Source organism: Lytechinus variegatus, chromosome 3 (assembly GCF_018143015.1).
Source record: "Lytechinus variegatus isolate NC3 chromosome 3, Lvar_3.0, whole genome shotgun sequence".
NCBI classification, from domain to species: domain Eukaryota; kingdom Metazoa; phylum Echinodermata; class Echinoidea; order Temnopleuroida; family Toxopneustidae; genus Lytechinus; species Lytechinus variegatus.
Window position 1 is genome coordinate 54959891 of NC_054742.1, and position 12613 is coordinate 54972503.

The 12613-nt window shown below is 35.6% G+C and overlaps 1 protein-coding gene across 9 annotated transcripts in view; it reads right to left on the reverse strand.

Annotated features, from left to right (window-relative positions):
- The window catches only part of LOC121411402 (FERM domain-containing protein 4A-like), an 84815-nt gene that overhangs the window by 42451 nt on the left and 29751 nt on the right, over nucleotides 1-12613 (reverse strand). For 8 of the 9 annotated variants that reach the window (XM_041604113.1, XM_041604115.1, XM_041604114.1 and 5 more), the window contains exon 5: nucleotides 8633-8782. In XM_041604113.1, the coding sequence (XP_041460047.1) occupies nucleotides 8633-8782 (150 nt within the window). Of the gene's footprint in view, nucleotides 1-2255; nucleotides 2461-8632; nucleotides 8783-12613 lie in introns of those variants that run through there. The other variant, XM_041604120.1, reaches the window with a different exon arrangement.

Below are 12613 nucleotides of genomic sequence, written 5' to 3' on the forward strand. Positions count from 1 at the left end.
TAAAGGTATTCTTCTATGATGATTGCTATGCTTTGTATTATGAGCCACAGATTATGTAAAACATTATTATACCTCTCTTTTATAGTCAACTATATTTCTGCAGTCCCAGTGGATTGGACTAAAGGGGACTGAAACCTTTGGAATAAGTAGGCTTGTGTCGAAACAGAAAAATCAAAGAAACAGATCAACAAAAGTTTGAGAAAAATCGGACAAACAATGAGAAAGTTATGAGCATTTGAATATTGTGATCACTAATGCTATGGAGATCCTCCTATTAGCAATGCGACAAGGATGTGTGATGTCACATGTGAACAACTTTCCTTTGATGGACTATAAAATATCCCCAAAATGTCTCTTTTTGCTTTTTCTTATGATACAAACTCTTTAACCATGTATTTTTTTAAATCTGTATTACATGCCCTCCTTTAGAAAGAATATATGATCTACTGATAGATGTGATGAAATAGGCAATTTAAGTGAAATATATACTAATGTAATGGGGAGAGTTGTTCATAATTGACATCACACATCTTTGTCGCATTGCCAATGTGAGGATCTCCATAGCATTAGTGATCACAATATTCAAATGCTCATAACTTTCTCATTATTTGTCCAATTTTTTTCAAACTTTTGTTGATCTGTTTCTTTGATTTTTCTGTTTTCACAAAAGCTATCTTGTTCCAAAGGTTTCATTTTCCTTTATACTAAGTTGACTGTGGTTAATTTCACCCCTATAAATGGACAGATAATATCAGTCAGGATACAATTTAATCATGTATTTCTTCCTCACAGGATGTGTTTTCTCTTCTAAATTTATTTTTTTTCCCAAAGTTTACTTTATGTAAACACACCATGTATGCATTAACTGCATGGTTCCTATCGAGAGCAAACACAAATTTCTACACAAGTTTCGATGCTCTGTCACTATAGAAAATGGATCTCTATTTCAATTGGATGATTTCATTTTCGTTAGCCATGAAAAACATCTCTTTACAAATATGCTGCAATTTTTTCTTTTGTTTGTTGAAGAAATTCGAAATTGTGAAACAGAAATTTGTTGAGAATAACGCTAGAGACTCCTGCAGGGGCAGAGCCAGGGTAATTGGATGGATGATAGTGCTGGCACTGCTGGGGGGGGGGGTTAAATGAAATAATAAATAATAGGGGCATTATGATGTTACATGACCAAAAAACTTTCTTGGTCAGGTAACTCTTAATTGTAACCCTGTCCTACACTGCAAAACAGCATTTGGATATTGGTATGATAAACTTCCTTTATCTCAATTTTGGCTAAACTAGCAATTGTAAAGTCAAATTTCTCAGAGAAAAAAATATGCATACCATCTGAATCCCATGCATATGCACAATTTATAACATGTAAGTTTAATCCTTTGACTGGCAATTTATATCTTAGGGCCTTTAATTACTACAAGCTCCTTGCTGCAAACAAATAAACCTTATATGTACATAGGCATTGTCTGCAAAGTTAATGACCAAATGAGTCAGCCTATTCAGCTGTAAAATCAATGGTGATTATATATTCATCCATGGAGGTTATCAAGAAACAGAGCTTAATTGGTAATATCTCCATGGAAATATACATCAGCCAAGCAAAGTGTATGTGTCAGAGGCATACTCATTATCATTATTAAAAGCGTACCAGATGCAATATGATTGACAATCCAAAATTGAAAAATGTACTTTATGGACAATTAATTTGACATTTCTTTTCTCTCCGAAAAACATCTACATGTATCGCTTCCTCATTCCCCTGGATCACATTTATGTCACAAAAAATGAATTTCCTGGTATTACACATTGTAGGGCAGCTTGCTGCATTTTATTTTATTTATAAAGTAGAAATAACATTGTTTTACATGTGGGCCCTACTCTCTTTCTTAACATAGGGGGAAAAATGCAGATAAGTTTTATTCCCCACTGACCAAGATTGCAGCTCAGATTTTACATTCATTTTTTTTAAAACAAATATCCCAAAAAGAAACTGAAAAAAGGGAAAATGTGGCTTTTTTAGGAAAAGAGTGATTAGAACCTAACATTGATTAAAAATTGTAAACCTACATATATACGTGTATGAAGAAATACTGCTCCCACAATTTTACCCCCATTCTACCCACATTTTTTTAGGAATAAACTTGAAGTAACCAATTATATAAAACAAATAAATCAGCAAATTGCAATTCCATCAATCTATATAAGCCTTATATACTTACAAAAACTGATATATTCTCACTCACCTAGGGATGCCTTCTGAAAAACACGCACCTGGCCGGGTATTCAATGTAATTTACACAATGTTCATATCAGGAGTAAACATCACCACGGAAACAACATCCACACAATGTAAAGACGGTAGAATTCACTATTAAACCTTGCGTTTACAATCATTAGGATATGAAGCCCACATCCATCCACCATCACTCTCTCGCCTCGGAATGGGGGAGCGAGTGCACCATTCAAGTGACTGGCATGACTGAGCACTTCAGAGCAACCCCGTTGTGTATGCTGGGACACAGGTATCGCTCCATGTATGTGTCAGAGAGAGTGGGTGCTTGTGTGTGTGCATATCAATAGGATGGGGAGAGTGTTCAAATAATATGTAGGAGTCTCGTGGGAGCTTTTTAGGGCATCACTTTTGCAAATAAATGTCTAAACAGTAAACAAACAGAAAAATATGTTGAAGCTGCTACAGCAAGGTGTTGATGGAGTGTCAATATGATTAATTATTCTATATGTAGGCCTAAATGAGGTAAACAAATCAGATTAAAAGATAATGTCTCAAATAAAAGCATTTCTGACCAAATTACAGTGGGTTGCATTTGAATTTTTAAAGAGTATGACTGGTAGAAAATGAATGTTGCTTTTAATAAATTGAATTGAACAAACTTGATCTATTGAATTGAGTTGAACTGTTCGAATTGAATTGACGTTAGAATTGAATAAAATTGGATGAAATATTGATCTGAATTTTGTACCTCATTTTATTACAAATTCAAGGCCAAGAGACTTCATACATCTACTGTGCAAAAAATATCAAGAAATCATGTGCAAGGTTGCTATTGGCTGTTCTGTACCAACTGAATATTATATAATATTTGTTGGAATTTAAACTAGTTCACGTATTCAGCAACTTTAGTCTCATCTCTCTCCCGAATTTCACACCCTTTGCTACTCATTTCAAAACTCAAATATTTGCTGAACATTCAATCTTCATATCTCATGAATAAGAAGCAGACCTTTGGCTCATTATCGGCTGTAATTTGCATTAAGGGGTATCCAGGGCCAGGCAAATGTTACCAATTTTTCACTTTAAAGTCCCGGCTAGGGGGCTCTTGTAGCAATGAGTTTGACATTAACGAGGTCTGATGTGAAGGGACTACATTAAGAGGCTAAATTGACCTGCTGATTGGCGCAATATAATCAAGCCATTCCCAATTTCTGCACCGTCTCAATGGGATTGAAAGTATCGGGTGTTTGCCAAGATTAGCCAAAATCTTGAAGACACAAACACAAATCCAAGGTAAGAATAATTTCAGGTAAAAGAACCTTTACGGATACGAGCAGAAAACTAACATTCCACCATTGCTTGTAACTAACAAAGAGATATCATTGATATTTGATCAGAAATAAGAAAATGGAGATAACTAATGATTTTGGAAGATGTTGAAATTATCATGAGCAAAGTTCATTACTAAACTATATCCACATCCTAAATAAAATATCCTGTATAAAGCTAAATAATCATAATATGGTGCTTAATACACTGTTTCTTTTAAAACTGCTCTTAACATTGCAATTATCATTACCCTGGTTATCAGATCATGACATGCCTGCACACAATGTATGCACATTCTCCACTCCTTAGAGAGCATTCCAACAGGATTTCTATTTCTCAATGACTCGCTATGTCTGCATAAAATGTGCCTCCTTGTTTGAGAGTTCATATATTTCTTCAAACATAAAGAACTATAATTACATGTCTATATTTTCCTCCCTGCACATGAAACTCCTATCAAACAAACAAAAAACAATCCTTTGTAATAGTTTGAATCCATTTCCAAAAACAAAATAAATCAGATATGAAAAAAAAATATTCCTGATGGTTTCCCACTTACATTTACTTTACCTGGGTCAAGTGTGACAAATAAAGATCTAAGTCTTGCAAAAAGAACATTGGTGTAGTCGCGGGATTCAAACCCCAAACCTTGTGATATTTCAGGGTCTCTTTTCATGAAGGACTTGCAACTGTTGTAACTTTGTTTTAATGGCAACTACCATGGCAACAGGGCTCAGCAGCCAATCAGAATCAAGGTTTCCATGGTAATTGTCATAATAGCAAAGTTACAACAGTTGCAAGTCCTTTATGAAACAGGCCCCTGGAAAGTATCTACTAGACCAGGGCTCCGTAACACAAAGGTTTGCGATGAACTGCAAATATGAAAGGACCGCACTGATTGGTCCCTGGTCAGTATTTTAAACATAATGCGCTTGTAACACTGATATTGATTAGTCAGTCGATTTAGCGATTAATCGCTAATCTTTGTGTTACGGAGCCCAGGACACCTCTACTGATAATGCTATAGTTTGCAACTTTTGTTTTGTTTTCTCTTATTTGTTTTTTGATGATTGCATATGTGGCATTGAAAATCCAATGCAACCGGAAACCAATCTGACCATGTGCCACATATATAAAAACAGATAAGAAAACCTTTCCTGCTCTACTTTTCTAGAGGAAATATTCTTTTCCTGAAGGTCAAGTGAGAGTGGAATTATTTAAATCACATATGCACTTGTACTTGAATCTTATGAAATGATCAAAATGTTAGTACCAACAATGATTTAAAGATGTACATGTATACTTGACTAATTGAGAGAACATGAAGCCCATATACACATACCACCCCCCCCCCCCCATCTCAATATTCTAGTATGTATCGAAAGCTAGCATTTGAACCAGAAACCAGAAATGTTATCCAATTTCTCCTCAAAAGTAATTAACCCTTAGTGAAACATCCTGAACTTCAACCATGAACTTATTTTACAAAGAACAGTATTTCCTTGTTTCTTGTTTTTGTTCTCCTCACATCATACAATCTCTTCCATCGTTTCACAAAAGGTTAGGGAAAATCCCTTGTTTATACACTTAAGTCTCATCAAGAATTGCCTCTTGAAATTTACATCATATATTTATATACTAAAGCGGAACAAAAGTAAACTCTGGCCATCACACGCCTTCAGAGTGTAGGCAGGCAATCAAGAAAGATTAGTTGTCATGGCAATTCACCAATAATACATTATCCTAAAGACACTAATCCATGCTGGTATTTAAAATGGATAACAAATATGAATAATTAAAAGTATTATGTTTGCTTCAACGAGGCACAACAAAGAGCATACGGTATCCCAGACGTAATCGCATCCAAGCACTCAGGTGTATGATAAAGTAGCACAATGGGGACATCTTCATTTGATTACAAGGGCTGATGCCTGGTGAATCCTGTGGGAATATAGTGTCTTCGGGGGATGAAGATGGACCGTCTTCTGCAGAAACAGAAGGTTGTGAGTCAAGTCTGGCATTGACGCACTAATAAGATGAGCTTGACGTATGCTGAGGATCTGTCACACCTGGCGGATTTTCATACTGTTCGTTTAAAGCTAAGAGCGACTTTAAGAATGACTGGTGCCCCTTTCTTGGGCAAAATGATATATCCCTATGTAGATGATATAGCCCCAAAGAAAATGTTCCGGTCATGCATTAAGTCGTTCCTTACTTTCAGAACAGCTTTGTGAAACATCCGCCAGGAAGTTATGGGCAGTGAATGCCGACATAATGATAATGATAATAATTATTATGATAATAGTCAGTTTCTATAAAGTGCGTAACACATACATGTATGTTTCTAAGCACTTTATGAAAAAAGGGAAAGAAAATGGCATGACAAATGTATGTCAAGCCATTTTCTCATTTAATCATATTTCTTGATATCAAACATTGCATCCTTGATATTTCATTCAATTACTTTTTTTAATGAAACATTCCATTCTTAACATGAAATATTGTTTTTTAACTGCATTTGACCCATTTTCTTGAAATCAAATATTCCATTCTTGACATGAAATATTGCCCTGTTAACATAAAAAATAGGACAAAATCAAATTCTTTATATCAAGAAACCATTTGTGTTGTTTACAAAGGTAATTTTTGATACTTAAAATATAATAACATGTGTATATGGCAGGCCATTTTCTTATTTACATGAAATATATTTACATTTAAATAAGAAAATGGCTTGCCATATACACATGTTGGCATATGCTGGATAAAAATTCCAGGTGTAACAGTACCCCTGTCTTGTCTTACTTCATGCAAGAAAACATAACAGTTTAGGGAGTTGGCTTGCGAGATGCAAACAGCGACCTAGCAACCAGAGACATTCTTGGAGATGTTTATCCTCTCGTTTGCTCCATAACGGCCTCCGATGCTAGCGAGATGATGAGCGTATCGGATTGCGTGAACCCTGGAGACAGACGATGCAGTCTCGCACTCCGAGAGTAATTAGTGAAATTACTTGGGGCAGCAAGCTCCATTCACACACACACACAGTGTTTCCATTTTGAAGGAAATTTCATGAATTCTGGCAAATCAAGATCATTTTGGGAAAATTTTCAGGTAATCAAAAAAATTCAAGAAATTACAGAGAATTGAAACTTGAAATTTAACTTGTTTCAACAATAAAAATTCATTTTAAGAGCTTTTTCAACTCATTATGAAGCTCAAAAATAGTGTGTGACTAAACAGGTCTTTAAAAAAATCTTTATTTTTCTGGTCACTACATATATAAGCTCAGACCCAATGTATTTATGTCCAATTTCGTTTTAAAACAAATTTGACGATTCCAGGAATGCCAGTGAATTTCAAGAAAGTACTTTTTGAGCTGTGGAAACAATGCACAGACAATTCAATCTTAACTTCACAAAACATACACCAATATATTCCTTTTACAACCTAGAGCTTTGTTCCCATCTTTGTTACTCTAACTCTAAAAATCCAAAGCAAAATGCTAGAAACTCTACTTAAATATTCCTCCTCTCACTTCTCCTGTTATCAATTCAACAATTTACGATGCATGGCTGCTTCATAATCATCTTTATATGCAGCTGAGCACCAAAATTCCTTGCAAGTGACGAGTTTTGCTCAAATTCCCAGAGGTGGCTCTTAACGGGATAAGCGTGATAATGATAAATCTGACGTAACTGAATACACTGCGTCAAACTCTTTGTGTGAATGGCCATGGAACCACAACCAAGGAAACAGATGGGGGTGTGCCACAGCACTGCAGTAATAACATACGATAAACCTTGCGCAAGTAAAATCTACAGGGAAATACAAGCAGCTTTGTCTTTGTCAAATTCATGTTTCCATGGGTACAAAAAGAGATAATATTGAATGGAAGAGGGAGGGTGAGACTTTGTTCGACTTTACTATATTGCATGCTTTTGATGTGTTGATTTGTGACTTGAGTTGATCTATTTGATCAAGTTGATCTATTTTTAACAGTAGGCATTACAAATATTGATTACATCCTATTGCATTATTCCTATAATTTTTACACACATACCGCACATTCACAACAATTTTTGAATATCTTCAATTCCTTACCCACAATAGGTCCACCTTTCAGTAATCAGGAATCACATCTTCAGTACCATCTTATCACTCCCATGACTTTTTCAGTTTTTCAACTTAAGTCACCGACTTATGGAAGACTAAAAGACAGTTCCGAACGTTATCAAATAGGCCTAATAGCTACAGTCATACCTATGCTAGTGGCCACCTCTCTACAGTAGTCAGCTGATTATAATGACCACTAAAATTGATTTCCATGGAAGTAGATTATGTGTATAAGAACCTGTATATGGCAGCCACCTGTCTTTAAAGGCCACATTTTGTGTTTCCCTTGGATGGTCACTACAGACAGGTTTCATCATATTCTCACAATAGCGGGTTTTCGCAAGCAAGACGGGAAACGTACAACAGTACTGAGCCAAGCTAGCGTCCAGCCACAATACCTCGGCACGGAATCCGCCAATCAGCACTGTTGTTGCAATCGCTAGCAAAAAAGTAAACGACTCATGCATGGCGTGCGTACAAACTACATGCACAGTGCTAGCTAAGCTCGCGTATTTCATACATGTTTATACATGCTGTAACTTCTGCAGTATTTAGTTCATGAAACTCCTTTGAATTTTGAATTGGCAAGTGCCTTTTCGAATGGTGGTGAGTTTTTATATTGAATCAATCTCAGAACACATAGAAGCAAGCAGTTGAGATTTGATAGTAGTCAGGTACTGTGTAGTAGCTAAAGTGTGCTTCAGTTCAGAGCTTTAGAAAGTTTATAGTTTCGGTCCATTTTGATTTGGCCTTGCCACTATTTCTGACATTACGTAAAGAACTGATGTTTCCATACACACAACTGCGAAACTGCGATTTGACCGAAACAGGTTCGTTTCGGCACGGTCACAGTTGACTGATCCCCCAAAAAAACCTGAGGCTCCCATCGCCCTTTGCGAAAAATTGCTAATATGATTTTAAAACAATAATTAATCCACTCACCATACAATACACTGGCCTGAGCTAAGTCCTCCTAGTCTTTTGTAGTAGAAGAGAATCCTTTCTTCGCAATAGGCAAGAGACGGATGTTCCCGGAGCGTAAACTGAGGCAGAACAGGTAGTTTCTTCAAGACCTTGTGAGCCTTTTGGTCACTGTAAAGAATGATTAATACCATGTTGTTGATAAGAACAAGTTCCATTTGAGCAAGTTAGGACGATAACCAGAAAGTGTGATGCTTTTCCCCCAATTCCACCATTGGATGTGTGTCAAAAATGGCAAAGACGAAACTCCATCAAGCAGCAACCATTACAGGTCACTACATGTAGATAATGAAGGAATGCCTTTCAAAAACCAATAAGTATTAACTCTATTGACTAGGGTGCCTAATTTTGCAAAGAAGCAACTTCAAGCATCGAAGGTCATAAGATACTTGAAGGAATTTCTTCCAGTATAAGCGAGATATCTTGTAAACCATTCAGTATCGAAAATGTGAACTCCTATAAGATAGGCTCATCATCCTACATATATGTAGATTATCCCTATTTTCCCCCTCAGCTTATAAATGATCAGGATGTATCAAATTTAGGTCCTGAACCCTTAAGAGGACTTGACCACTTTCAGCAAGAGTCCCCAAGTTACTGTGGACACCCAATGCACCTGTTCTACCCACTTGGATGTGGAGTCCCAGGAGCTGTTTGCACTAGAGCTGAAGAGGAGGAGACATTTCAGGATGAAAACGGCCCCATTCCAAGGAAATCTTGAAAAACTTTAGGCCTCCCATCTCCATTAGCCTGGGTTTTCAAATTATCCCACTACTCGTATTTCTGATCTGGCAAATAATCTCATTCAGAACTAGATCAAGAGTACTATGAAGAAGCCATTGGCAGGATATCTTAAAGACTTCATTTCCTAATTATAATCTGGGGTCAATTAAGGTTTTTTCCATTAACATATTAATTATCAAATTATGCAATTGATTAGCAAGTGAGGATATGCTCTCTGGTTTGGGCTCATGATAATCTGGTTCATACTGCTCAAACTAATGCATACTATCTGAAAAACAAATTAATGATGGGCTTTAATAGCCCATTCCAAAGAGGCATTTTAGATTTAATAGAATCCAAGGGGGGTCAAGGAAATAATTACATGGGGCTTGGGCTGACTTTGCCACTAAAAAGCCCCTTAAGTGCCCTGAAAAAATATCAAAAGGTGCTCCTAAAATTTGCACAGAATCCAAGATAAGCTGTAAGTAAATTTTGGCTGGTGAGGTCAAGAAAAGTAGCCCCAGAGGGGTTTTTTAAATAATTTTCTTGGGGGGATCTGAAATGTTTTCCCAAGAAAGGTGAATGCCTAGCTAGAAATCTCAAAGATTAGAACATTTAAGGCTGATGGGGAACAGCCTTACAATAACTTGCTATTTTCAGGATGATGGTGCCTGAAACAGCTTCTTGCATAAGACACTGTGTAAACTCATCAAACATCCTTCTAATGTCAAAGGCAATATCATCAATACTTCCTGCATCAAACACTTTGCATATGGATGATGAAGTCAAATTTTGAATTTACTGAATAACATCAAACAACCCATCATCAATACGAAATACCCCCCCCCCCCCTCCCCGATGATAAGTTGGTTTTAAGGAGAAAAAGACACACAAATGGTGAAGGTTTGATGAAAATCTTTCAAAGCATAGAGATATTTGTTTTTAAAGATTTGAATTTGTGATGTTATATAGAATTAAATTTCATGATATTTTTCTAATAGAAAAGGGGTATGGAATAGTCTGTCAGTTGATGCATCACCTTACACTGTGCAAATAAAATCACTTTCAATTTTCTGAGGAAAGGACATTTTCTCATTTATTCACAAGATATGGAGGAGCTGCTCATCTGCCACGTCACAACATCAAAATTTAAAGAAAAAATCTCAACTCTGTTAATTTTAAACAGATTTTCATCTCACCTTGGTTAATATTTTTCTATATTCTTTTCTGTATTAATTATTAATAACAAATTCATTGTCAGAGTTAAATCCCCCAAAACAGAATTCTACAAAAATACACCCTCTCAGCATTTTGATTCAATCTCCCCAATGAACTGGTAATGACAAGTCACTTCAGTCATCAAATAGATGATTTTTACATCATTTCCTTCAAGTAATTTCAGAATTTTCTCAGGTCAGTTAAAATAACATCTGTTTCCTTTGTTGATAATTTGACTAATTAGCCATATGGCAAGGAGTCCTAGATTTACATTAAGGTCAGAGGTTAAATTAGAGTTCAGCAAAACTAGGGAAGGTGTAGAGTATTTTCCAGATGTTGAGTTTTTTGTTACTTACGTTCACCACACACAAGCAATCATGGGTGATTTGCAAGACTTATCCATAAACTTGAGTGATACCAAAAAGAAAATTTCAATCATAATTTTTTTTCTCATGATAATAATCATAATTACATATCACTTTTCATACTTAAGATATTTTCAAAACAAAAATCAAACGTTCTTTATTTTCAAATAAGAATTTATTTAGGAACAAATAGCATACAATGTACAGCACAAGCTTCAGATTTACCAATGGAGAGTAATGATTTTGGGATGTCAACTGAAAGAAGCGGCTATTTCATGCAATTCAATTTGAAATTCCCTAAATTGCCATTTTTAATGCTTGATCATTTTTTTTTCTCAAAAAAATCAAAGAAGCGATCATGATCTGATGTGTCTGTTAATACATTTAACACACACTCAGGTAAGATCATTTTCATTTTTCTTTGAAAACGGGACTTGATGGAATTTGAATTACATACATGCTGTACTCGTACATGTATGTGGGAGACACTCACATGAGATGATACAAAAGTTTGAAAGATTAATACATGAAACTCTTATTTCATCAATTTCTCAATGATACATTTCTCACATTTTCTGCTTAAATTCATCATGTATACGGGAGGCACAGTCCATCAGATGAAAATTTATCTTCATTTTATTTTCGGGGCTACATTTCACAGCCTCCAACTAAAATCAAACAATGAATTTCAGGGGCTCTCATTATTTTTTGTGGCTTTTATGCATTTAGAGGAAAAAATATCCCTGAGTCCCGTGTATTTTTCTCCTGGTCCATATCATGGAAATGTTTATGTCAAGGAAATATTTCTGTCAAGGAAAAAAATATTTCACCATGCAGTCAACAGTTGAACAATGTACCCAACCCTTTGATAATACAAACTACAAGTACATACAGAATGAAAAAAAAGTAAAAATAACACTTCAGGTGGACCAAAAATAGAAAAAAACGTGAGAAGAAAGCAGGAAGGAAAACAGTTTGCTTTTCTTGTGATAATACAGGAAAGACACACAAGAAATGTTAGGTTGCATGGAGCGTGGAATCTTGGAAATATATTTATTCATCTCTGCATCCTGCCCTTTGTGAAATAAATGGAGAGGGTATGGCAAACACCTGCAGAGTACAAACTTGGATTTCTCCAAAGAGTCTGAAAAAGAATTGTACTCATTCCCGGAGCTCTATTTTTAGGGAAATGGTTAGAATGTGACCACCAACCCCCCCCCCATACCACAGAATAGAAGAGAGAAAAAGATATATAAAAATATATTTCTTCCTAAACATGCTGTGAGGCATGTGACTTCACTTTTGTTTTAACTGTCAAATAGTGGGAAATGTACATGAATGTACAAATAGCATGATTTTAAAAAATACAACTACCACATTATCAATGATATAAAAGCTAGTTTAAATTTATGTTATACTTTGTGCCATGTGTACATTTAATTCTATACCTTTTTTATTGCAGAAATGATATTTGCACATTTTTACCGGAAAGACATACCCCCTGGCCTTTTAACATTCAGGAATATACTGTAGGTATAAATGTGAAATTGAGACTGAAAAAAATACCACTAACTGACCTGAAATTTAACTTCGCATAAAAAACAAAAATTAACCAGTTCAAAAGCCAATCTCCTGT